The sequence below is a fragment of the Desarmillaria tabescens genome (assembly GCF_030435595.1).
Source record: "Desarmillaria tabescens strain CCBAS 213 chromosome Unknown EV420scaffold_1, whole genome shotgun sequence".
In the NCBI taxonomy this organism is placed as follows: domain Eukaryota; kingdom Fungi; phylum Basidiomycota; class Agaricomycetes; order Agaricales; family Physalacriaceae; genus Desarmillaria; species Desarmillaria tabescens.
In genome coordinates this window covers 2,096,307-2,123,044 of record NW_026848300.1, presented here as the reverse complement: position 1 = coordinate 2,123,044, position 26,738 = coordinate 2,096,307, and the positions used below count along the sequence as shown (strand labels likewise).

Below are 26,738 nucleotides of genomic sequence, written 5' to 3'. Positions count from 1 at the left end.
TCCATAGCGATTACAGTTTGTATGCAAGTCTGAACCCGCCAACCCCGTTGGAAGTTGGAAGGAGGTACCCGTTGATTCCTCCTTGACAACAGACCGGGTGATATATCATGTGTCTGGGACGTGGGATCTAAAGCATTGGCACGACCTTGGGAACATTAATGCGTGGAATTTACTTACTGAGCTTTCATTAGGCTACCTAGAACAGTGATGGTATGATCCTCAACGTCGAGAGTCGAAAAGCAACCGCACACCTACTTGATGCTACTAATTCATTTTCCCAACCACGCTACAATATTCACGGCGTTCTCGGGCAAGGGACGGAAGCATTAATGACAAACTTAGATGCAGCGCCGGAAGAGAGCAAACTTTCCCAGCCTCGGGACGAGACCCAAGATGTAGGATGTTCTGTTACCCACTCGGGTTCGACGATTCAGGGAGTTACTTAGCAACTGGTTCGAATGGCATCTCGGGGATGCTGATTAAAGGTGTTTACTATCTGATTCGGCTCAGCGCTCAAAGTATCTGATGATTGAGTATAGGATGAAACGTACCTGCAAGAAATTGTTCCCTCACTTTTGTCCCGGTGAGATGGATACTTCCTCGCGTGTTTCTCATTGGAGCTCAATGTAAGTTCTATTTGCTGTCACCGGCATCCGTTGTATGTACCCATGAACAAATTGCTCATCAGTAGGGATACAAGGTATTTCGGAAGGAAAGAAGGAAGTTGTTTTCTTACTCGACAATGTTCCTCAACAGAGACGGGTCGGAGAACACCGACTGAGCGTTTCGACAGGGGCACTGAATAGACAGGAAAGAACATGACATGCTCGATCTTCTCTGGACGCTTATCCTTGATGGAGACCTGACATCTTATCACCCTTACCACCATCATTCTGCTCCTGCGTTTTCAAGTTGCTTCCACGGTGTCAATGATAACGATGGCACAAGTTTTGACTGCTGGATATGTTGACCAGAATGGTATCAATAAGGATAATAAATTGCAGCGTTAGGAATACAATGTTGGTGATCTATAGTGCGCTCTATAGCTCATCGCGCACTGAACCAGAAGACGCGAAGGCTTCCGTCAATTCTGTTACACAGGTAAGAAAAGTTCGACTATATAGGCAAGGATGATGAGGCTCACTTTTCCGAAGTTGTGGAGAAAGTTGTTTCGGTAGGACCACATTATATTCTACGAATAGGTCTCCGTGAAGATGGCGGTTCTCGAACCGCGGCATACCTTCTCCCTCGATGACTTCAACAAAGCCTAGAACACGTCAGGAGTGAAGGAAGGGAAGGAAGGGCTAAATCAAATGTGACTTACCTGGCTGCGTCACACCCTTTCGCTGTAGCCTGACAGTATGTCCGTCAAGATGAGTTAGGTTGCGGTCAAAGCCTAAGAGTGCCTATGGGACTGTTAGTGGGTTGAGAAATGGCGATGGAAGCTAGATCAGACCTCATCGATACCAATGGTTTCCTTCCAGTACAGACTTGCCTCCTTTCGCCTCCAACCGCCTTTGCTCTTTCGGCTCCTCACTCTCAAAACGACGTCTCCTGCTTCCCAATCTGGACTCTCGTCACCTTCACCTTCAAACACAACTTCATGTCCCTCCGGCATCCCAGGGGTAACTTCCAGCGTATAATGCGCAGTGTGGTCCATGACTTTATGTCCATCGCAATGAGGGCATTTACGTGCGATGACCTTGCCTCGTCCACCACACTCATTGCATGTTGTCTGGCTCTGTGCAAACATTCCTGGGAATATCTGCCACCAAGGAGTCAATTGCATAGTTTTGAATAGTCGCGAACTTGGCATACCTGTTGCTTGACGAGTTTAACACCCGAACCTCCACATCCCGAACACGTATGTATGTCTCCGTCTGTTGCAGCGCCTGATCCTCTACAGTGGTCACACAATATTCGCTTCTTGATCATGAACTATTACGCGATTAAGTACGACGCGTCAGATAGACCAAAGAAACACTTGCGTCTATGCTTTGGCCCGTGTACCTGTAGAAAAAGAAACAATTAAAGTCATTCTACTGGGGTCGTATCGTATGGACGCACATATCAGCGAGGTCCACTTCGAATTCGGTTACAGACGTCGGGCCGCGACGTACTTGACTTGATGGGTCTACAAAGCACGTCCATTTGAACTGATGTATAGAATATTAGCATGGTCACTCACGTCCTCCACCAAAGAAGCTTGAAAACACGTCGAAGGGATTTGCTTGACCCTGGCCTCCTTCGTGGGCCTTTAAGCCTTCCTAAGAGCAGAATGAACACGACGAAAGAGTCATAACGGAGGTGTTTGATTACCTCGCCATGTCGGTCGTATATTTGACGTTTCTAGAGGACGTAGATGATCCGTCAGGAGCTGAGGAGTCAGGTGAGACGCACCGTTGGATCCGAGAGAACTTCGTAGGCTATCCCGGAGGAACATTGAATACGTGGAAGGGATGTTCAGAGACGAGAGACGCACCGTGAGCTATCTCTACGAATCTGTCTTCCGCATCAGGATCCTTGTTCTTGTCGGGATGGAATTTCCTGCTTAGTTTCTTGTAGGCATGCCGTATATCTTTGTCTGACGCAGATTTATGTACTGTCGGGCACATTATTAGACATAAATGCAAGAGACAAGCTGGGACATACGGTCTAGAACTTTATAGAGGTCGGCAGCAAGGGCAAAGGAGGAGAGTAGGATCAGAGTGAGCCCTAGAACCGAGAACATGACGACGAGTAAGAAGACACGAAACAAGAAGCAATCCCTACCCGTAATTTCGTTCCGGACACGTATCTATTTTGATCACGTGAAAATTCACGAAATTATTTTTCCTGATCAAAATGACAGTAATTGCTATTTCTTTCTGTGACTCACATGGCCGACGAAAAGTACGAACTTATTACGAGGCGTTTGCAAGAGGTTCTTGGCGGCGACATTATCAAAGCGATTCTTGCAGAAGGACGTTCGCCTAAATGCTACTGGGGTGAGCAGTGATATCCTTCCGACCTTGATTATTTCTGACAAGACTAGGGTCCGCACCGACGGGACGACGTGAGTGTTGTAGCTCTCAGGAATCGCACAATTGATTCAACTTTCATCAGCCCATCTGGGATATTTCGTGCCCTTGACCAAGATAGCTGATTTCTTGAGAGCAGGCGTCGAGGTATGTCCCCCACCTCCGATCGTAACAGATCTCTTATGTTTGATTTCAAGGTTACCATTCTCCTCGCTGGTATGCCATACCTTTCATCGACCCGCCTTTAATAGCTGATTGTCGTTCAGATGTGCACGCTTTCCTCGACAACCTCAAGGCACCTCTAGAACTCGTCGCCCACCGGACAAAATACTATCAATTCATTCTCCTTGCTGTATTCAACTCTTTAGAAATACCCGTCTCGAAATTGCGATTCATTGAAGGGTCGTCATACCAATTAACGAAGGAGTACAATCTTGACAACTACAAGCTTTGTGCAACGGTCACCGAACATGATGCAAAGAAAGCCGGCGCCGAGGTTGTGAAGCAGGTCGACAGCCCTCTGCTTAGTGGCCTCTTATACCCCGGTCTCCAGGCTCTTGACGAACAATACCTCGGCGTTGACTTCCAGTTCGGTGGTGCCGATCAGGTAAGTATGAGTATAGTTTTTGTATCCATCCATGGCTTAGATTGAGTGACTTAGCGGAAAATCTTCACTTTTGCGGAACTCTACCTACCTCGGTTAGGTTACGCGAAACGCGCACACCTAATGAATGCTATGGTTCCCGGTCTCGCAGGAGGCAAAATGTCTTCATCAGATCCCAACTCCAAAATCGATTTCCTTGACTCTCCTGAACTCGTGCGGAAAAAGATCAAAGCGGCATTTTGCGAGGAAGGAAATGTTGACGACAATGGGGTATTAGCATTCGCAGAGGCGGTCCTGTTCCCTATCAGCGAACTGCGACGAGACAGGCTAAAAGAAGGGGTGCAAGGCATATTAGAATCCTCACCTTTGTTCGCCACAGCAGACGCTCCTGAGGGCACGTTATTCACGATCGACCGTGATGCTAAATTCGGTGGACCGACACACTACGCCAGTTACGCAGACATGCGGGCTGACTTTGCATCCAAAGCCCTCCATCCCAAAGATTTGAAGTTATCCGTCGCGGCTGCAATTAATAAGCTCTTGGACCCCATCCGAAAGAGTTTCCAGGAGAATGAAGAGTGGCAGAAGATCGAGAAGCTGGCATATCCTGATCCCAATGCCAAGCCAGAGAAGAAGAAGAAAAAGGTGCGCCTCGCCGAAACAGAGTATGGTTATGGACTAAAGTTCTTGCAGGAAAAGGTGTACCATCCCCCACCTCCCGGTAAGGGAAAGAATGCGAAATCTGCAGAGCAGGCATCAGTCGCAAGCGAGCCCACGGCGAACAGCGAACCTGTAGCCGCGCCTGCATGATAACGCCAGGTGCATACATCGTCGCGGGTGGAGAATGACGGAAGGATAGAAGTCAAAATGATTGTTTGTACGACCACGAGCCCTACCGAGCTTCTTGCATTGTACTGTAGACATCGATTGAGGCGATGATGAGCCATACTCTTAGATCGCAATAAAATCACAGATTGCATCAGATACACGAGTAATACTATAAACAGGTAATAAAAATACTGGAAACCATGGATCATGGGTTCATGCTCTGGATCCTGATCTCCCCTTCCCTTTGCGACCGGCAGGTTTATCGCTCACTTTCTTCGGGACTTTCGGTCTGACGTTGATGCTATAGGACCGTAATCGTAAAAACGCATCAACACCCTGCCCCATCTAATACCAGAATTAATACAAATTTTATGACCATAAAGGAGACTGACCCTTAGATATTGATTATGCCATCCTCCTGCGTTCGGCAGAGACACCTCCGTGAACACGTCCAAGAAGATCAGCTTTGAAAAAAGGTGTTCGATAAGTTCCTGGCCCAGATGACTACCAGCACCACGCAAAGAAGGGTCGAATCTCTGGAGAGTGGCACGTTCCGCGCCTTTGAAGATCAAGCGACACTGATCCAAGGTTACGTTGTGCTTTTCTAGAGACCTGACGAGCGCGATTGCATCATGAGCCTCCTTCGTCACATTATATGATACCATGGCCTCCCGATTAGCACAATTATTGCACCGACGCCGACAGTGTTTAGCGTCGAATTTCTCCCCAAAGAACTGAAGGAGATGGACGCGCCGACATTCGGAATCGTTTTCGCAATATTGCATGACCTCTCTCAATTCCTGGATTGCGTTTTCCATTTGTTCACGCGTAGAGCCTCGTTCCTCGCAATTTTTGGTGATCATCGTCTTTGCGTTGTGGAAGTCGCGATACGAGTAATCTGTCTATATATAAGCACTTTTCACGGCAGAGATATGCTCTGGAGCGTACACAGGATACAATCCGCAGGCAAGCCGTCACGACCTGCACGCCCAGTTTGTTGATAATATCTGATAAACTGGTCAGTTATAGGCACTGAAATTGAGAACAAGAGATTAACCCGTCGAGACTGGTAGGCATATCGTGATGAATGACGAATCGCACTACAAATGTTTGTTATGTTGTAAGAGAAACATTTTATTGACTGCGCTTGCCGTCAGGTTTATCAATGCCCATTCCAAAAGCAATCTATGAGCCACGTTTAACGACAAGAGTAGCCAGAATAGACCCAATACTTGCCGTTGCAACAATGATGTGGCATTGACCAGTTTGCCACCCAATTTGTATTCTCTCTTTATCCGACTCATCCATCTTGGCATGGTAGTGCCGCGCACTTAGCCCTTTCTTCTGCAGATCTGCGGCAACCTTTTCGCATTTATCTCTGGAAAGACAGTAGATTACACCAGTTTGACCACGATGATTCTCCTGTACATATCTGTAGATTTCATCGATCATGTTCTTCTTCTTGGGTGTAATAACATAGTTGAGGTTTGTGCGATTGAATGATTGAGAGAATAGAGCTGTATCTTTGAGCTGTAATTTCGCTAAGATATCGTCGATCATCTTCTGGTTGGCAGTGGCTGTCAAGGCCATTATCGGCACATTTGGATAGTTACGACGGAGCGAGCCCAATGATTCATACTGACAAGGGGTAACCTATGTTCAATGCTGCCAGTATAATATTTAGACGCACTCACCGCCGCCCGAAAGTCTTTGCCCCACGTTGTGATGCAATGAGCTTCATCAATCACAAACCGTGCGAGCTGACCACGACCATATAGGTCTGATAAGACGCTTTGTACAGATCCACTCTCCTTCAACTTCTCTGGTGTTATATATACGAGGTCTGGCTTCGCAGCGCCTCTCAGGCGCTGTAAAATATCCTTAGCATCGCTGGAACCTGGGCTCCACCGCAACACGTCGATACCCTTCTCTTTCAAAGCGTCAACTTGGTTCTGCATGAGAGACCTGAGAGGGGACACAACGAAAGTTACACCCTTGGTTCGGCCACCTGAACATACAGCGGGCAGTTGATAGCATAAGCTTTTCCCTCCACCAGTCGGCATAAGTACGAAGACGTCCCGGCCCTCCATAGCAGCGATTATTGCTTCCAGCTGATTCTGTCGGAAACTCTGGAGACCGTACACGCTCTTGAGCTTCCGCGTAACCTCTTCGTAATACGGACTTTGCTTCAACACTTCTGAGACAAAGCCAGAAGACTCTGAAGCTGGATCGGGTATCTCAACAATGGAGTCATCTTCGAGGTCGTATTCAGGTAAATCCTCAAAGTCATCCCATAATACGTCGTCATTGTCGTTAATTACCAGAGGAGTTTCAGATGGAGCCGTTGTAGAGCGGCTTGATATTCGAGAGAAGTTGTAGGATGAATCGTGCGGCAAGATGCTCACTTCCGAACTTATGGTCGAAAGGCTGCTCTGGAAATAAGGTGAAGATATGGAAACTTCTGAGTCATCCCCAACGTCTGCGCTAGTTTTGACAGTCCCGATGAGTTTTCGTATACTTTCTATACGATTTGACAGGAGATCACTACTTGTGCATTAGAAACCTGGAGCATACGCGAAAAGAGATAACAAACATACCGAATGCCCTCCAAAGTGATTATATCAACACTCTCATCGTGAATGCGATGGTAGTCATCGATAGCTTTCGCATTTTCCTTGCGCATTGCCTCGTTATAGGACAACATCTTTGACAAAGCCGGAGGTGATCTCTGCCAATATTACGTCAGGACGGAAGAAAGAGAGTGTGATGAAAATAATCGCACAGGTGCGTGATCAGAATGGGAAGACGACGATGATTTAGATTTGAATGGTTCTAATAACGTCTTGAAATCCTTCTCTACTCGAGAAAAAGGATTGGGGTCGAAATCCTCGCTCAAGTCCATGTCCAGCCAGGGGGCATCTTCATTGCTCTCTCGCGTGGAGGGCGGAGAGTGTGATACGCGCTTTGCTTTGGATTTGGACGGAACGGGACTGATGAAAGAATCCGCCACGTTCTCCTTGTTGGACTCTACGTTTTTGGACCGCTTCGAGGAGTTTGTTTCGGTGACTGCAGTGCGCTTGACGCCTGGAGAGGAGGAATCCTGGATAATGTAGGTAACCTCTGGGGCGTCCGTTTTCCGTTGCATCTTCACATCGTTCACAGAGCCAATCTTCGATTTGCCAAAGCCCGGTGTAGCGAAAGACGGCAGAGAAGGCACTCTGCGAGCTACAAAAGAGTCAGACAAGGTATTGAGGAGCAAAGGAAAACATGCCTGTGCTTGTCACCGGGTTAGACGATGAAGCTGTGGCAGGCTTGAATTTGGAACTCTATGCCAAATCGTCAGTAACGTCAATGCTCTGTATAAACCAAGGCTAGGGCGACGAACACTGGTAGACGACATTGGTCTGGAAGACATGGAACCGGATCCCGTTGAAGAGTTACTGGAGCGTTTCCGAAGAACATCCTGGAGATTGTTCTTTGGACCAGACATGAAAGAACGGAGGATAGGAAAAGTCACCCGTTGTGACTGTCACTAATGTGACAAGTAACGAACGCGACGCGTCCGCGTTGGCCGCGTTGATTTCACGTGATATCCGCCGTTACTTAAGGCGGTAATATCTACCGTTGTGTTATTAGCACTCTCCCTTCAAAAACCATGCTGTTTTTTAAAATCTAGCACTGATTTTGATTGAATTAGTTACTGCTTGCTGTAACATTGCGAGTCAACATGTTTGGGTGCCGGCAATTCCCAGCTAAGCCTGTTCAGAGCTATGACGGGTTAATTACTACATGATAAGTTAGAAACTGGACGAAAACGCTCGAAGATGTGCGAATGCAATTTATACAAAGCCTATGAGAATAGATGGTCCGAGATATATAGTAAAGCTACAGGCAATAAGAAACAAAGGAAGTGTGTCCTCGATAATGGGGTGTGGAGCGAAACCACACCAGAAGTCCAGCCGGGTGGTATACCAAGCGTAACAGAAGCTACCGATGCTGTGGAAGTGATGGTAGTAACTACTCCAGAGGTGTCAGTTACGATATATGTTTCCAATGCGTCTGTTGGGGCTATCGTAGGCATCGCCGAAATATTGGTGGCATATTGCGCGAATATAGGACTGTAGGTGGTGTTGGCGAGCTCGGTAGCAACGATCCCGCCTGTGGGGGCACTGATCGACGAGTTGAAAGTATAAGAGGGTGTCGTATAGGTGGGCGTTGATAGGAGAGAGTTTGGTAATGCTGTGGCCACCGTAGCTGATGCAGAAGAAAGGAATGACGAGATCATTGCTACGGACTCCGTGCTATTAGTCGCATTTTTAAGAGGATAAAATCCTATCATGGGCGGCTCCTTGGTATTGATCCCGTAACTGACCGACGATAAGATTTATTCTCATCAAGACGTATTGCAATATACTTTACCTGAAGGCAGCATAAACAGTTCGAAGGAAAGGCACACCTGAAAGGGGATAAGCTACAGTATTAAGCGTCAGCGATGACAAAGACCGACCCATCTGCCAATCAATGCCATCTGAACTGGGCGATGTGGCACCTGGCCAAGACAAACAGAGATTCGGGTTATCGGACGCAGGCCCGATAAGATAGTCCGTGGGCTGAAGAGTGAGAGTCTGCTCCCTGAACAATCCTATTAGACTTTTAAGACCAATAGAAAATAAACGGCATACCCAAAGGTAAATGACATAGGAATCAGCGTATCACAGGGTATGGCCCATAATCCTACTGAAACGTGAAAGGTTTCATGTCGGTAGCTATGGCCCGGTGTTCATGAAAACTCACGATTGGTATCAACGAGTCGGGAACCGCTAATCGCAGCAAATAGGCGCGATACCTATCATATGATTAAAGACTATACATGTCGGAACGATGGGAGCTTACATCTTGGTAAGGTCCGTATATACCGTTGTTTCCGCTGCGGCAATTGAGTTGTTTGACTTATAGCAGAGGCAAATAAGGCTTACACATCAAACATTGCCAGGGAGGCATTATTCGTGATATTTGGGTATGTCGGTGAGGGCGCCAGAGACGATCCGTTAATCTGATAAGTGGTTGAGTTTTTGCTGATGTATAGAAGATAAGACATACCGCAAAACTATCCAGGGGAATAGCCCATTGCAGGTAGCTGGACACATTGTTCTCCGTGCCAATGGGCGCAAATTCTACGACCTCATGCCACCCAACATTGGTGATGTTAGTGACTACAGATGAATCAATAGCACCTAGGAAGAGGTTATAAAGATTCTTAATAAAATGGCAAAATGACGTACCTATAGAGAGCGAGCCTGTGTCATTGCGAGTGAGACTCAAACCAAACACGGGATAATCCAAGACGCCTTGCTGCGCTAGCCGGATGAAAAAAGGGGTAGCTAAACAGTATGGTCATTTAGATGCCTGCATATGGATCAAGAAGACATACAATTCGTAACAGTGTTAGAAAAACTAGAGAGTCGAGGAAAACCAAGTCCGAATATGCCACTGATATCGTCGGTAAATGTCACGTTCGACGAAGTCATAAGGCCTATCAAAAAATCATCCACGTCCTAAGTATATCTGACGTTTCAAAAGAAGCCGGACCAACCAAGGGCTTGGTTTGATACCGTCAAGTTGGCAAGCTGAATGGTTTCTTTCGCGACGAAACCTTCCGCGCCTACGCAGAGGTCAAGGAAGGCTACGGTTCAACAAATCATAACGTACCAGTTCCATCTGAATAGCTAACACTGAATGCCGTCGAGTTGTTGTTGACCGTAACGAAGGTACCACTCTTGTATTGCAAGGGGTAGCGTGGGACTGCTTTGCAGACGTCCGTGGTACATTGGGTAGATATTAACCATAAATCTGCGGATGCAGTGTCTAGCGCTACCCGAAACGTTGTCGCGCCAGCCTTGAGGATAGCGAAATATGCTCTGATCCATTGAGTGAGATTCATGATGTAAACTCAGTCGACATACTGAGTGGTGGCCATGCCCACGGTAGTAATGCCAGCATGCGCGCCATTGACATTGACGTCCCGACGAGCGTACGATTGAAGAGGAAGGATGAGTGGTGAAGACCTGGCCGCATACCGAGCAGCAACACCGACAGCTTGGGCGAAAACAAAGAGCCAGGCGCAAGTCGTGAAAGCTGACCACATCATGGATCACCAACACTTGGCGTACATCCGAAATGAAAAGGAAAGGTCCGGAAGTAAATATATGGTAGAAGACAAAGGAAAGACGCAGGTGGGAAAACACAGCCAAGAAGTCCGCAGTGGACGTCCTGATGAAACTATTTCTGACAGGGCGGCGGAAACCATGTGGCTAAAATAGCCGAGCAGCGCACTGTGCCGATATAATGGCACTACGAATATACAATTCTGGATTTCTGATGTTACAGAGTAATCGACAACAAGTTTTAGTACCTGTAGTACAATGAGAATAGTACATCCGACGGGAAAAGATGGTCAACGATATCCGGCCCGGAAAGAAAACAAGATATATAAGGAGAGCATATGAGAACCACGGAAAGAAATATAAACAAGAACGAAAGTTTAAGGATAGAATAAAAAGTGTATAACAATCATCGCTTGGCGAACACCTTCTTCAGAAGACCAAGCACTTTAGGGACATTCAATTGAACATACTCCAGATCCAGAAGGTGTTTGTTATCCTTTTGCTGCGGAAGAATCTGTCATTGCCCTGGAACTGCCATTGAAGAAGCGTGCAAACCTTCTCAAGTAGATCATCAATCTTGAGGTCCATCTCAAGGATTGCTCTTTCTCTACCTTTGTAGTGCAGAGCGATAATGAATGTCCCTGGTGTAGGCGACGTTATGTTGAAATAGATATTGGGTCGCCTAACCAGGATAAGCGAGGTGCAAAAAGATCCTGATACCCACTTACCGATTATCGGGTACGTTGCTCTCAACTATGATACCCTCTTTCTCGAGCTGCGCATGAGTAAATCTATATGGGCCCAAAACGACAGCTTTGGCCGGCTTCTTCTCCTTGCCTCCGACAGTGATGACGCCCACTCCAGTACTGCTGCCCTTGTCTTTCGACGCGGTCAAACGTACGTTCTGAAGATAGGCTTTGTACTGTTCCAGCTGCGAGCGCATGTAATTGTTGTGATCGCATATGGTCTTGTAGACTGCCTCCAATGACTTGGTCTCTAACAGGACTTTCTCTCGCAAGTTCCCTAGATGCACGAGTTCAGCTGCGACTTCATCCTGCATGAGTTTGTAACCGTCAGCCTGTTCAACGATTTTCTGTTCTTCCAACTCCCGCAGCATCTCCTTAACCTTGATGCCTTTCCGTACAAGAGTGGCATCTTTGGTTGTCGCGGCACGTTCGGCGATGGCAGCTAGATTGTATGGTTGCTTCTCCGCCGCGTGAGGTATCGATCGAATGAGTTGGACAAAGATCGATTTCGTTTCCATGTATAGCATGTCACTTGACGACACCGTATCCATCAACGCACTTTGAATATCCTGAACGGGCGTCTCCCAGCGGCTATATAGATTAAGCTCGATGGTTCGGTTCTCTTTGCGCGGAACCTGGAGTGGCGCAGCGCCAAGCTCGTCTGTCAAGATACGGAGATGGTGCTTATCGTTTGGCGACTGAAAGAGGGTTAATGGCATGCTGCAATGTCAAAGGAATGCACCGCACCAGTGTTTCGACGTGCTGCAGGATGAGAGAATGCGTATTGTACAGCTCATTCAGAGTGATGTGAATCATCAAATCCTTCTTAGAAAGCGCCATATACTGATCCATCTACAAAAACAGAGTGTCAGATGGTGGATATTAGTCGAAAGAGTCATATATACCTCAAGTGTGTCGAAGAAGTCGCCTACTTCACACAGATTGTTCAAAAACTGATTGATGCGGGCTTTGTTGTTCTCAACGAAAGGATTGAGAGTCATCATGTAGACTTCCTTGGCATACGACGGTTTGTTTGCCAGATTTTGCAGCATCTTAGCAATCTGAACAGATATTAGGAAACAGAGATAAAAAGGATCCTAGTCGAACTAACCAATGTCAGTGTCCGCCTTGGATGTTTCGCCGGAACTCCTTCAACAAGCATATATGCTTGCGGCGTTACAATAGCGGGATTGATGAATCGAAGGAAGAAAAAGCCACCAATCAAAGAACAGATAGCATAGTCAGTGGCCTCAGGATATTTGCGCTAATCGCATAGCTGACTTAGCTGTGATATTCTTGTTGGAATGAGCCCACGCACCCGTGTCAAACTTCTGATCTGTTTGCAGATCCAGCGAATACCGTAAGGAACACTCTCTAGGCTCTCGATAATGGTTAACAGAAAACTGTTGGCGATCTCCATGAGCATCGTTAAGCGCGGTGCAATAATCGCCTGAACATCAAGATTTTCGGCAGCAACTTCCGGGGCCACACCGCGAGGAAGATTTGGCGGAAGGGACCCAGTCTCTTCCTCGATTTGGTTGATCATTTGTTCGTAAACCTAAGCAGAGTCAAACAGATTTCATTGAGGTCCAATAAATGACAAGGACAGAAATCACCTTGACCGGATTAATTTCCAGATTGAGATCTTTATGCTCAATCAAGCTATTGATACGCTCCGCAAGAACGCTCTTGAGATAGCTCTGTCCTGGACCCCGCCGGGTATAAGTGGTCATCATTCGAGAGACAGGGGTATTAGCGCGAAGCAGAGAGCCAAACTCTGTGGCAGTCTCAAACTGGGCTGATAGAACTGACTGGAACATCGTTAGAAGGAGGTGTTCTTCTCTGCTTTCATATTGGTTGCCGTATAGCGTGAACATGACCGTTTGAAGGAGGGTATCAATCTCAGACAGACTGACCAGGCGACATAGAGCGGCAATGTGTCGGGGTTCTGATTGAAGAAGGAAAAAAAGGTTAGAGTATTGTTGGAGCCTCCGGTCGTCTGGGTAGTGCCCTTCCGTAGGATCCACTTCTTCCAGTGTTCTCTCCACTTCGCGTTGCTGAATAAAATCGCCGTCAAGGCAGCCGGGACGCCGTTAGAGCAGATAGTACACACCTCATCCAAAGCCATTCGGTTCTGTATCAATAATGCGATCCGAGAGTCAAGATATCGCACATCGCGCTCGAGGACGAAGTTCTTCTTGGACTGCGCAGAAATTTTGCCTTTTAAGTCACGCAGACGCTTTTGAGCTGTTCAAACAGTTGTAAGTGGCCATTGTAGCCGGACATGAGAGAGACCGTAAACGACGTACCTCTCGCCAATTCATCCTCGACTTCAACATCCTGCTCAGCAGCCATGCTAAAGAGTGCTGTTACGCTGTAGCGATTAGTGTTTCGATTGGTATGCCGCCTCCCAGACATGGTGCTAGGTGATCCAGGTTGGTCGGGATAGGACATGATGGTCGTTTAAGAAAAATGAATAAGGATATTGGAAGCTGAACAAGTGCTGTTTGGGAGATGTGACTGGAGGAATCGGGATGACTAAAGCAGCGCCAATGCCTGTGAACCTGCAACAGCAAAAGAGCTTCAAGAATGAGGACAAACGAGGGATTTGGGTATCAAGACAATGGAGAAAGATGAAGATGGTGACCTGAGTACTGGGAAGTCCTTCGGCTGCCACAAGCACAGCCACACACCTGTCAACATCGCAAAATGCCGTGCTTGGCCGTCAATATTTCAATATTGACCGCGTAACGTTATTGTCTTTGCTTATTTCGATGATGCCGTCCAGCTTTTCTGAACGACTCGCGGCAGTCTCATCACGTACCATGTGCTGGCTACGGAACCTCTAGAACTGCAATGGCAAGGACTTATTTCTGTTTGCGAAGGAACAAACCTAGTTTCTTCATGTGCAGAAGGAGGCCATTTCAGTTAAATATTCTACTCACATCCAACACGGCCAACTTGAAGTTTCCCCATCTGAATGCGGCTCAATAAGCGACCCTATTCATTAGCAAGTCACTGGACTTCCTTGACGCCGTCTTTTCGCGATCGGTTGCTCTTGTTTCATCTTTGATATCGCTATAAATTGGCGGTGGGCGTCTGTTCCTGAAGAAACATGCCATTTACATGCATTCCAAAACCATCTTTACGGAAGTACCTCCGGTATACATACGGCTAAGCCAATACTTCGAAGGCGCTAGCCCTCTCATTCTCTAATTGACCCCGGAAATCTCAGGGCATCATTTGCGGTGGACAATGAATAATTGAATCACAGATGGAGAAACAAGATTGAAACATGACACAGATTATAGTCTCATACCATACACTATATAGTGTTATGATCACTAGAACTGTATCGTATGTACTGACAGGATCAACGTATGCAAAAAGCAAGACGAAACGAGAATTGATGTAAGACCCTAATGCCTGGGTTGGATGTGGTCAACGGGAAAAGCGCCTTCTTTCCACCGACCGTTCGTACTGGCATACTTGACCCTGTAGCCATAGCCCAGCTATTTCGCAAAGATCAGCTTTACATCCAGTCATCGAATCGCCAGGCACCTACTCTATCGAAGAGAGATAATACGCTAATGATTATACCGATGACCCATCTGCGGCCTTCAATTTGCACTTGAACTTCTTCATTCTGTCAATAATTGAGCCGCGTAACTCCTTCATCTAGGTTTGAGAATAATGATACTCACGAGACCGAATAATTTTGTCTGCGGCGGTGGCACAATGTCAATGGGAAATAGACGGACTGATTCAGACGTACCATGCTACTGGTTGCTGATTGCGTTGAGGTTTGTGGATTTGAAGTAGTGGAGGACGAGTTAGGACGCCCGGGAGAAGAGGAATCAGGCGGGTCATATGAGTATTGAGGTGTAGTCATTGGAGAAGGCTTCTGTTGAACATAAGGAGTCGCAAAGGCATTGCTCTGCATGTAAGAAGGAGGGTTCTGTTCATAAGAAATAGGTGACGGTCTTTGTGGTCCTTGGGGAGGATAATATCCAGCGGGAAGACTATGGAATGCCATGACACGTCGAGGGAAGCGACCTGATAGAACCAAGACCCTGGACTTTCCCTATCCTTTATAGGTTTCATATACACCTCTAGTCCATTTTCGAGATCCATGGGAACCAGATAAGCGTTGTGGCCAATACAGCAGCCTGTTTGGCAAACAGTTTAGTCCCGAGAGTATAGGCACAGTATTTTCAATTCAATGGGAGCCCATGCCGGCAGACAGTCCATAGTATGATCGAAGCGACAGGACCGTTTCAGAGTTCACAGAGCCTGATGATCGGCACCGTTCCTGTGAGCCGCAATATCGCGTCCAAACCACGTCGATATGTGGAAATGTTTATACTAATGACGCGTTCGCTGATACAGCGTTATTGATTGGTCCAAGCACGCGCAGCATCTTTCTTTACTCCGTGTCGGTGCATCACATGGATTGTGAGGGTAAACGGCAGCGGGAAGGCAATGTTCGCAACGTTATTTCGATGAGAGCTAAGCGTCCAAGCATGGAATAAATGAAAAAAATTGCTTGGCGACGGAAACGACAGGAGTGCCAGAGGCGCACTGGTGTAATCTGTGATGTCAGACGTCGACGCCACAGCTATAGTAGTAAACTCGACTGGTCAGAATGATAATATCGAGCTCTGAGCTTAAATGTTATACACCATGGCGGGAGAAGAGAATCCAGAGAGAGCTATCCGTGGTATTGAAGCTGTCCACCAGCTGAGTGCTTATTGCTGTGGACACCGGATTGAGGTAGCTTGAGAGAAAAAAGGAATGACGTTACTACTACTAGCGGAAATTGCCATGATGTTGAGAAGATCGGTTTCGGAGCGGCCCGAGTTCCCGCAATCAGTAACGCGTCAGCTCCCTCATCTTCTCCAGCGCATCCAAGTTCCTCGGCATGGTTCCACTTCATGAATCTGCCTCAACGGCCGGTATTTCTTTGAAAATTACATAGGTAGCGTCCACCGCAGTCTAACCGAATTCCACTCACGCCGACATCAATCGTTGCCGAGTTATCACAAGATGCCGGGGGGAAGAATAATGCGTAGTAGTTACTGTTTAAGCTTAGGATGAGTGCCATTCTTTTCACTGTCCAGTCTTCCTTTTCTGATCATATTTATATTCACCGTTCCGAACAAAGATTTCTTTCAATACTATCGGCCAAGTCGGCACTGCTCTCTTAGAATTGAATTTAATAACTGACAATAACTTTTAACATTTCAAGCGAGGCAATTTTATGCTACAGGTTTCCGTTCCAGTCCGAATGTCATTCGGTCTTTAAACGTTACTTCGGTGTACGGCTAAGATCTTGTTGCGAAGGTTATAACATGCGAGACCTTCGCAAAGTGAATGGGGTAAAGCGACCTGATTTACTTAGGGCATGGAGCTAGAACATCGTCACCTCACCAACGTGCAAGCACCGCCTGCTGGTAGCTGTTCCAGAATCCAGATCCTGTAATCTACACGCCCATCCAAACGTCACTTGACCGTCATGAATCATTCCTGACCCTGGGCAGCGCGGTATGTACCATGATGTCCTAGGCACTTCCGCATGTCTTGTAAAGAAGGACTAAGATTGATGAATTGACTTGTCGTTTCTTTAATATATAACGTTCCTCCAGAATTCAAAATGAAATAAGTATCATGACTTTGAACCTTGATTCCTTTTTTGCGTGCTTATCTCTCTGCCCTATATAGATTTTATCCAGTTCACTGAGTTCTTCGATCAACAATTTTCCCAACGATCCTCGCCTCTTTCAGGAACATATGGATGTTGAATAAAATATCCCTGACGGGCGATTGAATCGGCCCATCTGAAGGCGAACAGCACCCTTTTGTCTCATTGGTTCAAGTCAGCAGAGTCGAGAAAAGACGAATCGCGCTGCAGGTACGGAGCTCGCCTTAGTCCTTCAATACATATGCTGTCATGGAACCTCACTAAGTATGGTAAGCAACCTCGCTCTTTCCATGAAGCAAGAGAGCAGATGATCCTATTTGTCGCAGAAGACCTTTCGCGGCGCGTTTTAGAAGATATCTAGGTAAGGGAATCAGATCAACGATTGTGGAGCGCCTATTGGCGTCTATCTATTCATTGTTGCTAGTGCCATAGACACACATAAACCAGCGCTGATGTTGACAATAATGTCAACATTCTATCTATACGTCTCTCACTTCTATCGCGTCAGCAGCGATTCTTGTAGAATTCGTTTAAGCGTGGGCCTCGGAGATTGATCCAGCTGAGGCGCTAAGTTGCCAGCTAGGTGACGACATCCTCCACGATGGCCGTCTGTTTTTCCAGCCTGGAAAGGGGAAAGACGTTTATTGTAGAAGGAAGTAATTAGAGGTATTAGGTTCCTTACTCCTCGAACTGAGAGGATAGGCGAAGGTTTTGAGCTTTCCTTGCTAACCAAGTATCAATGTCCCTCACTTGTTCTAGCTCCTGTTCTCCTCTCCCTTACTGTATGAACTCAATCTTTAACGGGAGACCAGGCGGCAGGCACAACCTGTGTACCTTTACCCCGTTCACAGTCGTGCAATCATCAAAAAAACTCAATTGCATCCTTCGAGGGTGAAAGTCTCTCATATGATTGATCGATCACTGGCTTACTAGAAAGAAGACACGCGTTACGCGTTGGCCATCCCTGAGGACCTAAAAAGACAGGTATGGATTTTGTTCCGTTAAAAGTGGAGCTCTGAGAGGGATGTCGATGAAGCCGGGGAGTCATTCAGGTTTTTGATCCATCCATTCGCCTCGTGAAGATCTCGAAGCTCAGGCTGCTGTCTCATTGGCTTAGCCGACGTTGGTATTCTGGCGTGAAATCTTCTCGAAACATTCTTATCATTGTAAGCGTGTCCAACTATAAACCCACTCTTATCCCACCCTAATACAGCTCAGGATTTAGATAAGCAGGATACCCCGATGCTCAACGTGCCTCGACGGAGGGTGATCGAACATCGAAACAGGGTCGCTTCAACTTTGTGTGCTAGTATGTATTGCTTGCGGGCATCTATGACAATGTACGTGAATATTAACGTTCAGTCTAGGGGAATACAGTCCTGCACATCAGAGCCCGATCGTAGATACTATTCGTCAGAATAAGATTGAATATACCAGATGCCTCAGCAAGTGGAAAATGGCTTGTTATTGCTGTCCTCCTCTGGTTCATGTTAGGCCATGTTGATCCTATATCCTGGTCGAAGTCGATGTGGATCTCAGCCTTGCGGAGATTTTGATGCATGGGCCCGGCTAGCCATGCATCAACCTGGGCCCACCTCGTTGCATTGCAAAAAAGCTCTATGACGGTGGGGTAGACCTTGAAAGGACCCCTCACACTGACGTCAATCTGAACTTCTTCTAGCATGGGAGATCCTATGCGGGAGAGCGTATTGTCAATATGGCTAACCGGAGTGAAATGCGTGTCGCCACTTCGAGTAGAGAATTTGAGGAACCGAAGGTTAGGTAAGAGATGCGTCTCATTGGATGCAGTAAAGAATGCTATGACAACATTGAACTGAGAGTTTGAGGGTTTGAATGAGAAACGTACAATAGGATATGTCATGATTCAAAACGTTCACTTCTAGATGTTGCAACGAGGTGGCAGCGCGGAGAAGAGGCGCCATGGCCGTTTGATAGTCGAAATTGTGGGCCCAGATGTGTAGCCGACGTATAGAGGAAAAGTCGAAGGGGGACTGCGAATGCGTAAGCCAAGGGCAGATAGCATCCAACGTTCGAGGATTAGAAAGATCTAGATATAAGGTGTGGATGACTGCCTTTCGTACACCCATGTCAGGATTGAAGATATGTGGTAGTCGCATTCGCGGACCAAGCGTGCCAACGCTGGTGAGCCTCAGCTCTGTTACGGAGCTCGAAGTCCAGCTCAAGAGGGGAGTGAGACCGTAATAATCGTCTGCTGGAGAAATGTTGATATCCAGTCGAGTGAGCGACTGCAATTGAAGCAAGCCATGAATTGCAGTCTTAACGCTGGAGGAAATCTCGCGGAGATATCTCAGGTCAAGCTGAAGGTGCTGAACACGTTGTGGTGCCGAAAGTATCTGGGACAAGGGGGGAGCTTGGCGGAAACGGGCAAAGTCCATGTCAAGACTCAGACGAAGGGACCGAATGAGCTGTGGAATGTAGATGCCGTTCGTAAAACAGTCGTGAAGACGCTTGCATCGTCTGGTCAAAACGCGGGCAAGATCCCGGATATAATCTTCATCACGATAACTCTCTATCCCGGACCGGAGAGTATTTCCCAGTTTGATATCGATATCTAGTGTCCGGAAGATGTAAAAGCGACTGCGAACTACCCAAGATTTGCAAACGAGGGAGCAGTTAAGTAAAGTAACGAGATCATCTTCGAGATTGTCGATGATTCGCTCTACGAGTTCCTGTGGAAAACCGCTGGTCACTGCAAGAATGAATTCGAAAAAAAGACAAGAATAATGAGATATTGGTGACGCTTACATGTATATGCGTGGCCAGCTTGTCTTTTGATAATTTCAGGCATGGGTGTGACGAGGAAAGACGAGTGGCGTCGATGTCCTAATCCGGGTTACCCTGGTCCTGCGTAGACGACAATGTACTTTTACGTTGCATTGAAATAATTCCATTGTTACATCCAGTTACATTCTATACAAGATACTTTCAAATCGTTCTGCATTCATTTATACATTTACGCCATTACTTCCAGCACCTGATAATACAGTTAGTGAATATTCAAAGCAGTGCGAAAAGGCACTTGTACGCACAAGATTTCATAGTTGTCTCTAACAACATGTTCACCTCCACCAAAGGATACGTTGCATCCACCCCTAAGGAAATTATTAGCCCGCTACTGTATCCAAAAAATCGCAGAAACATACAAGTGAGCGCCCGTCTTTCCTGGCACCCTAATCTCGCTGACTTTGGCCACGGCATGGTACAACGGCGTTCCATCTTCCTCGTAGCCGCCTTCAACCGGCCTCCTGCCAGCCGGGACATGGCCTTGAGAGGTGAGTACAAACTCCATGGTATCGGGAGTGAACGGGAGGAGATCGTAGCGCCCCTGGTGGCCCACCTCGCCACCGCCATAGGCAACTGAGCAAGGGATATGAAGATGAGGCCCGATCTTGCATGGATGGACTGATTTATCGAAAATGGCAGAACCAATGTAGACTGGGGATCCGTCGAGATCATGGCATGGAGGTGGTCCAGCAATATTCTGCTGCGGGAAGGCAGAGGACGAATGCAACGGAATACGGAAGCCAGAGCTGGGGGGCTGCTGGATGGGCGCCTGGTGACCGGCAGACGGGGCGCGCTGCTGTTCGAAATGGGGCTGAGGCATCAAGGGCATCACCTGGGGGAATCCTGGAGTGCCAGTATGTTCCATCTTGTCCTTCTTGCTCTTGTCTTTCTTGTCCTTCTTATCCTTTTTATCCTTCTTCACCTTCCCGTACTTCTTGTGCGAAGAAGAATCAGAGTCTGAGCTGGAACTGGAGTCTGATGAATCGATGCTCTTGCGACGATGGCCTGGTGACATACTGTACGAGTTTATGACGAAGATGAACCAAGTAATATAAGGCTGTTCAAGATGCGAGATGGCTGTTTATATCAAGTCGAAAGAGGCAGTGCATCACTGATGCAATGCAATGCTGTTATAAAGCTGTGTATATAATTAAGTACCGTATACGAAAGATCCCTCCATTAGCTTGATAATATACATAATGCACGTAGATAGAGCAGTGCTGAAATCACCCTTCCAGCTCAACAACAACGTTGATAACCATGATAGCCATGTAAGAGAGTATCAGAAATATGCCCCACGGCCGAGATAGAACATAGCCGTTATACGGCACTACGATGAGTGTCGTCACCAACAACGCTATCAGTCCTACTGTACACACAAAGAGCGTGGTTCCAAAATTTAGCTTGTAGGGCTCCGATGTATGGGTCGTTATATACATCCCGGAGATACCTACGCCAAGGAGGATGTTCAACATCGGTCCACCAAAACATGCCGAGAAGCCCATGATGGGGGCAAAGACCTAGGTAACGAATATCATTATCAGAAAGGACATGGCCGTTGAAAGATTGATAGACTTACGGCTACACTCATATTGGCCACCAGATCAGCCAGTGAATTGCCCACAGCAAAGATGGTCAAACCGATGATGGCATCTGATAGCCCAAAAAGAAAGCCAAAAGTCTAAGGAAGTCTGGTGTGAAGACGAACAGCAGTAAGAGACGATGATTTTCATTACCTGTAAGACGTTGACAACTTCATCAGCGATGGCCATTATCCACACTACAGCAACAAAGAAGCCCATAGAACAGCGTGTCATTCGAAACGTTGGGTGCTCTCCCTTCTCCGCGAAAACAGCCACCAAGATGGCCGCTGCGAAGCCAGTAATACCTGCAGCAAGTAATAGCCATGGAAGCTGGGAAGTTCCGCCTACGAAACCAATAAGATGATACACCAGCTAACGAGTGGAACGAACGAACTGAAAAGCACACCAACACAGAACAATGGCCCCAGGACACACTGAGCAGCTGTGAGCCACTTGTTGAACGTGACGCCGTGCATATCTTCCTGTACTTCCTCTTCGGCAATCAACACTCGCTCGATCCCTTCTTCCTCAAAGCCGATTAGATCGCGGTCACTTCCTAGTGTCTTTTCCAAGGAATGATGCGAGTGACCATAAGGCGTTACGACAACAGGTAACGTCAATGTCAACACCATGACCGCAGGAGCTGCAAAAACGGACGCAACCTTTCCGAGCACACTCTGGCTGCGGAAACGATGCAGGGATGGAAATAGGGTATGATAGATCTCTCCTAGGATATAAAACATGCCATGCGGAGATGGCGGAACATACGTCTGCGAGTCCGTCTCGGTATCAGATATCGTTTGCCCGATGGATGGGAGTGATGCCGTCATTGTTGAGGGAGAGGCATTGTCCAAGTAACGCCCATGTTCATGAATCTCCTCAGCTTCCTCAGTGGCTGGCGTCACAAGAAGCTGGGGTGGACGTTCGTTCAAAGGTAGTCCTTGGGTGGTATCCCATTGATCAATCTCTCTAATAGGTGTGCGAGGACGCGACCGAGAGTGGGAATAATAATGACCCCCGGCATAGGGCGTCTGACTTTCAAACATGTTCAAGGATGAACTGGCTGCCTCATGGCGAAGCGACGTCACTACTTGGCGAAACTCGAGAGCGCCGACTAAGGAGAATGATGGCATATGTGTATGACTATATGAAGAGGATGGTGATGGTGAGCGGGAATGCGGTCTTGGAGGAAGGTTGGTTTGTAGTCGCAGAGGGCCAGGGGCGGATATAGCGCGAACTCGTTGAGACGGCGGTACCGGAAGTGATATCCTCGGTGGCGATGAAGAAGCTATGACATTTGGATTTCATTGGGGATATAACAAAAAATATATACAAGGCTTACGGTCGTCCCTGTAAGGCTCTTGTTGCAGTGTCTCATCGTCTGCGTACTCTGAACGTGCCAAGGTTTCGTTTAGTCTTTGCATACTACGCCTCCGTCCCCACCACGTTCCGACGACGACATAGACGACATAGATGACATACAAAACAATCATGATTGCTGCCTCCCATGGCCGGATTTGGCCATCCCACAGGATGGCCAAGAGAAGGCTAACCGCAACAGTAAAGAATCCCACATCACGTAAGAAATGCCCCCGGTTTACCTCAAACGGCTTGATGATACACATAGACCCCACAACGCACGAGACGATGAAGGACGCGGCGCCTAGCAACTCCCCGATGGCGAGGCTTCCGGAGTTGGCTCGCATTGCTGAAAACGTGGAGAAGACATCCGGACTACCATTCCCAAATGCTAAAAACGTTACTCCAGCAACGTTCTCGTCAAGTCCCAGCAACTGGGCGATGGTAGCAAGATTTGGCGTGAAGAAATCTGAGGCACTGATGCCGAGGGTCGAGAACAGAAAGATGAGCCAAACAATAAGGCCTACGAAAACGAGCGGCCGTAATTGAGGCTTTGTGCAAAAGTAATCCCGGAGATAGTTGATGGAAAGAAATGTTCCGGGGCTTGGGCATTGGGTCTCGACATGGCTGCACTGAAGGTTGGGAGGAAACGCAATTGGGCGACACTGAAGATACCGTTATACAACCATGTCGCGAAAAGTACTGGGAATTTACCTCGTTCGCCAGTGGTTCGTCTGCTAAGACCTGTAGATTCCTAAATTCCAACGAAATGCGCTTGACCAAACTGTTCTCCCCGTGAAGCAGTGACACATCTGATACTTGGCCGTAGCGACTCCGTGATAGAAGAACCGCGTTCAGGACCAGAAGAAATACGAAAATGAACCGAGACGTCACGAACGACATGATAAAGAGGGAGGGTCAGGCAATGGAATGCGCATTACAGAACCATGTGTTCAGGCTTCCGTTAGCCGACGTAAATTTTGTTTGGATCTATTGATTTCGGCCGCTCATCGGACCGTCAGGCCGTCAGTTGTTGGTCAGGCGCGTCATCTCTGACATAAAAAACTCAGCCTACCAAGGCAGTACAGAAGAAATAATTTATGGAAAATAGCACAAGTACATCTGCTGCTGTTACATTTTGGAACTACATGTCATATCCTTTGCCTGTAATCACCTTGACCAAGAGGATTCGTCGTAATCAATCATGGTATCTCCTAGCACGTTAGCGTGCGCCTTCCTTCAAGATGGGTATATCCTGTATGAAATTGAAGGATATTAAGTAGTCGCCAATATAAAGAATGTAGTTGCTACCATCAGAATAATCGTCACTGTGTTCGTTGAGTGTCAACCACGCTAAACCGAACTTCAGAAGACTGTCGGCTTGCTTGCGTGCTGATTTTCTGTTCAAAGGTATTAGGTACTCCTTTGCATACGCTATATATGGGTCGTGGACTCACAGTGCATGAACCGCTTTCTTCACCGGAGCTTTTGCTTTCGCCTTGCCTCGGTATCTTCGAAAGACAGTGAGAAAGTCCAAAAAATTGGTATACGAAACATCGCTTACTCGAACAAGACTGATCTGGCCAGGTTCAGCATCTGTTGTGCCAAACCCTGGCGATCCTATACGGAAACTTGTGGATGTAGAGCGACTATCCTTTCTATTGAAGGTATCCCGCAAAGCTCTTCGTGAGTTCAGTGATGCCAGCAGCGAATTTGACCATACTAGGATCAAATAAGAAAGGTCAGTTGAGAGGTGATTGATTGGGAGACGTACGCTTCCCGATAACAAAATCAATAGCGAAAGAGTAGAAGGAGGTAGGCTTGGTAACGAACTAAGAGGGATGAGTAATGTTGGGGGTCCACTTCAGAATGACATGAGCGTACGACAATAACTTCAACAACAGCCACCAGTCTAAACACTAATGTATCAAAATTTCAAGCACCATAACGATATTGCAACTTACGATGTCAGTAGACAACGTGTAATCGCATATCCAATGAGAGTCTTAATCAGATAGTTTGTGTTTGCGAAATCCGTCCGGCTCCGCTCAAGCAGAAGGCATAGGCCGAGAGCGATTAAAATATCGGAAAGAATGGCAGTGATGCCAAACGGTAACACAGCAACAAACTGACAACTTCCTTTAATTAAATAAATTCTATCAGGAGAGGAGAGCTTACAAAGGCTTCGTTGAGCCTGCTAAATTCTTTCTTGACGAAACTGAAAGGAGGTGAGGACAGGAATTTGTGCAAAAGGAGGTACACATACAATTGACCGACAGTTTCTGCCAAATTGGGTGGTTGTTAGCCGAAGGTTAAGCTAAGAGACCGGTAATTTCACCTAAGCCAAAACCTAGAGATCGTTTAGGATTTAGAAATATAAAAGGAAAGCGAGACTTACAAAAATGGGCGAAGAGCATCGAGCCCTGAACAGATGTCAGTTCCGGAATTAGCCTCAAGTAGGGTCGGGACGGGACGAACGATAACAGAAGTCATCCACCACTTGTACGGTTTGGGACACACTGAGAAGCCACGGTGAAAAACTGCGGGAAAGTAGGTTAAAGTGGAAAGAGAGCGTACACCGGTGTATCCGTTGAGCGAAGAAGCTAAATTATAGAGATCACATTCTGCAGAGCGGAAGAGATGAGCAAAGAACAGACCATTGCACCAGGAAGCTTATTATCACCTGGAGAAGGATGAGCGAAGGCAAAATTACTCAACTCGTGCTTACATTGACCAGTAGCGAGGACTTGGTTGTGTCAGATTTTTGCATCACAAATACCGTCGCCTTTTGAGCTGCTAGTAATACTCACAAAGAGAGACCTTGATTTATCATCAGGAATGAAGTGCATTGAGCGAAGGTGGTGCACTGACCATGTTCCTTCTACTAAATGGGCAGGATTTCCGAATCCAGCGATCTTGAATAGAGAGGTAAGTGCAACGGTCGCTGTGAAGATCCGCGGACTGACCAAATACCAGTGTATAGCATGGCACACTGCCAAATTTGAGAAAGGCGGTGAAATGAATGTTATTCGTGCTCACTGAATACGACGTGGACTGTATCCAAACCCCTGTAGCGAACAGGATGAGTTCACTAACGAAACTATTTGCATACGGACGTACCATATTAACGCCACCTAAGAGAGCGAAACATGTTATACTGACGGACACGAGTCATGGACATAACCGACGAACAAAAGATTTTATCCCGGAACTATCTTGTGGGTAGGTCATGAAGTAAAAATACGCCTGCAACACTGGTCAGTAATGCATCATAATGGCTGAGTAGAAACAAACCTGTAGCGTTGTAATTCCGTAGGTGAGCATTGTGACCAACGCGCCGATGAGCATCGCACCTACGTGGTTTATGAGCACTGAAGAGCATCGTACGCGTCGCGTTTAAATACATACCAAAGGTATCGTCGATATTGATGGCCTCCATGGCTAGGGGGGTATAGAAAGGAAACACAGCTCACTCCGGAGTAACTGTGGTTTTAAGAGAATCGTGTGCTCCAGTTATTCGGATCTCGAAATCAAGTTGGGTATAGACTGCGATGATGCCGTTGGATTGGCAAATTGAAGATCAAGCACAAATAGGCAAAGTCCGACCTGGCACGGCCGGTGACCTTGTGCACTCTGACAGCCGTGTCAGAAGGATGTCAAGATGAAGATGATGAAGAAATCTAGTCTGATATGAAAAGAGTGATGTGCATATGCAAAGCCGTGCGAATAATCAAGGAAAAGCAATTTTGAACGTGATCGCGGTTGAAAAGTAGCTGCCGGCCGTCAAGCAAGGTCTGATCAACAACTGTTTGGGGGTGATGCCGTATTGCTGCTTGTTTCCAGTCCATCTCTCAGGCGGTTCATTTGAATCAAGGCATTCCTTCGAAACACATACTGCAAACACTTT

At 47.0% G+C, this 26,738-nt stretch overlaps 10 protein-coding genes across 10 annotated transcripts; 1 reads left to right on the top strand and 9 right to left on the bottom strand.

The window, feature by feature from the left end:
• Nucleotides 1–955: 955 nt before the first annotated feature.
• EV420DRAFT_1496567 (uncharacterized protein) lies at nt 956–2,762 on the bottom strand. The gene is made up of 12 exons (XM_060470896.1): nt 2,653–2,762; nt 2,483–2,602; nt 2,401–2,426; nt 2,320–2,349; nt 2,189–2,267; nt 2,068–2,134; nt 1,989–2,010; nt 1,819–1,938; nt 1,457–1,765; nt 1,325–1,406; nt 1,145–1,267; nt 956–1,090 (listed from the first exon to the last, which is right to left on the bottom strand). The coding sequence occupies exons 1-12, from the start codon at nt 2,729–2,731 to the stop codon at nt 1,041–1,043; spliced, it is 1,107 nt and encodes a 368-aa protein (XP_060339583.1). The 5' UTR covers nt 2,732–2,762; the 3' UTR covers nt 956–1,040.
• Nucleotides 2,763–2,856: 94 nt separating this feature from the next.
• EV420DRAFT_1496565 (tyrosyl-tRNA synthetase) lies at nt 2,857–4,781 on the top strand. Its single transcript, XM_060470895.1, has 8 exons — nt 2,857–2,987; nt 3,035–3,055; nt 3,106–3,167; nt 3,218–3,236; nt 3,287–3,627; nt 3,682–4,269; nt 4,318–4,705; nt 4,760–4,781. The coding sequence occupies exons 1-7, from the start codon at nt 2,879–2,881 to the stop codon at nt 4,432–4,434; spliced, it is 1,257 nt and encodes a 418-aa protein (XP_060339582.1). The 5' UTR covers nt 2,857–2,878; the 3' UTR covers nt 4,435–4,705; nt 4,760–4,781.
• Nucleotides 4,550–7,970, bottom strand: EV420DRAFT_66019 (DNA helicase). The gene is made up of 11 exons (XM_060482961.1): nt 7,838–7,970; nt 7,724–7,778; nt 7,235–7,677; nt 7,050–7,180; nt 6,147–6,996; nt 5,689–6,090; nt 5,604–5,637; nt 5,510–5,552; nt 5,401–5,459; nt 4,845–5,350; nt 4,550–4,797 (listed from the first exon to the last, which is right to left on the bottom strand). Exons 1-11 carry the CDS (start codon nt 7,940–7,942, stop codon nt 4,666–4,668), a joined length of 2,760 nt encoding a protein of 919 aa, XP_060339581.1. The 5' UTR covers nt 7,943–7,970; the 3' UTR covers nt 4,550–4,665.
• Nucleotides 7,971–8,105: 135 nt separating this feature from the next.
• EV420DRAFT_1496562 (acid protease) lies at nt 8,106–10,743 on the bottom strand. Its single transcript, XM_060470894.1, has 13 exons — nt 10,416–10,743; nt 10,162–10,370; nt 10,046–10,114; nt 9,884–9,985; nt 9,735–9,833; nt 9,553–9,686; nt 9,429–9,505; nt 9,346–9,379; nt 9,247–9,298; nt 9,135–9,189; nt 8,960–9,084; nt 8,872–8,908; nt 8,106–8,819 (listed from the first exon to the last, which is right to left on the bottom strand). Exons 1-13 carry the CDS (start codon nt 10,598–10,600, stop codon nt 8,303–8,305), a joined length of 1,695 nt encoding a protein of 564 aa, XP_060339580.1. The 5' UTR covers nt 10,601–10,743; the 3' UTR covers nt 8,106–8,302.
• On the bottom strand, nt 10,744–14,024 carry EV420DRAFT_1496560 (Rho GTPase activation protein). The gene is made up of 10 exons (XM_060470893.1): nt 13,672–14,024; nt 13,476–13,609; nt 12,979–13,419; nt 12,681–12,920; nt 12,474–12,626; nt 12,268–12,423; nt 12,110–12,214; nt 11,345–12,060; nt 11,172–11,298; nt 10,744–11,118 (listed from the first exon to the last, which is right to left on the bottom strand). The coding sequence occupies exons 1-10, from the start codon at nt 13,814–13,816 to the stop codon at nt 11,023–11,025; spliced, it is 2,313 nt and encodes a 770-aa protein (XP_060339579.1). The 5' UTR covers nt 13,817–14,024; the 3' UTR covers nt 10,744–11,022.
• Nucleotides 14,025–14,781: 757 nt separating this feature from the next.
• On the bottom strand, nt 14,782–15,398 carry EV420DRAFT_1472947 (uncharacterized protein; the record flags this gene model as incomplete). Its single annotated transcript, XM_060469095.1, has 4 exons — nt 14,782–14,874; nt 14,928–15,008; nt 15,067–15,084; nt 15,138–15,398. 4 exons carry the CDS (start codon nt 15,396–15,398, stop codon nt 14,782–14,784), a joined length of 453 nt encoding a protein of 150 aa, XP_060339578.1.
• Nucleotides 15,399–18,175: 2,777 nt separating this feature from the next.
• Nucleotides 18,176–20,260, bottom strand: EV420DRAFT_64171 (uncharacterized protein). Its single transcript, XM_060482890.1, has 4 exons — nt 20,249–20,260; nt 19,851–20,197; nt 18,931–19,794; nt 18,176–18,881 (listed from the first exon to the last, which is right to left on the bottom strand). Exons 2-4 carry the CDS (start codon nt 19,891–19,893, stop codon nt 18,427–18,429), a joined length of 1,362 nt encoding a protein of 453 aa, XP_060339577.1. The 5' UTR covers nt 19,894–20,197; nt 20,249–20,260; the 3' UTR covers nt 18,176–18,426.
• Nucleotides 19,947–20,994, bottom strand: EV420DRAFT_1496545 (uncharacterized protein). Its single transcript, XM_060470892.1, has 4 exons — nt 20,907–20,994; nt 20,249–20,857; nt 20,135–20,197; nt 19,947–20,079 (listed from the first exon to the last, which is right to left on the bottom strand). Exons 2-4 carry the CDS (start codon nt 20,752–20,754, stop codon nt 20,067–20,069), a joined length of 582 nt encoding a protein of 193 aa, XP_060339576.1. The 5' UTR covers nt 20,755–20,857; nt 20,907–20,994; the 3' UTR covers nt 19,947–20,066.
• On the bottom strand, nt 20,995–23,886 carry EV420DRAFT_1496542 (Sodium/calcium exchanger protein-domain-containing protein). The gene is made up of 6 exons (XM_060470891.1): nt 23,546–23,886; nt 22,815–23,496; nt 21,867–22,760; nt 21,626–21,816; nt 21,469–21,570; nt 20,995–21,409 (listed from the first exon to the last, which is right to left on the bottom strand). Exons 1-6 carry the CDS (start codon nt 23,732–23,734, stop codon nt 21,116–21,118), a joined length of 2,352 nt encoding a protein of 783 aa, XP_060339575.1. The 5' UTR covers nt 23,735–23,886; the 3' UTR covers nt 20,995–21,115.
• Nucleotides 23,887–24,053: 167 nt separating this feature from the next.
• EV420DRAFT_1634201 (uncharacterized protein) lies at nt 24,054–26,270 on the bottom strand (the record flags this gene model as incomplete). The annotated part of the gene is made up of 20 exons (XM_060476288.1): nt 24,054–24,231; nt 24,289–24,553; nt 24,606–24,663; nt 24,716–24,743; nt 24,796–24,959; nt 25,010–25,049; nt 25,098–25,113; nt 25,170–25,181; nt 25,230–25,254; nt 25,310–25,455; nt 25,497–25,514; nt 25,560–25,577; nt 25,611–25,651; nt 25,703–25,746; nt 25,798–25,823; nt 25,871–25,899; nt 25,952–25,965; nt 26,024–26,077; nt 26,126–26,184; nt 26,240–26,270. The coding sequence occupies 20 exons, from the start codon at nt 26,268–26,270 to the stop codon at nt 24,054–24,056; spliced, it is 1,266 nt and encodes a 421-aa protein (XP_060339574.1).
• Nucleotides 26,271–26,738: the final 468 nt, after the last annotated feature.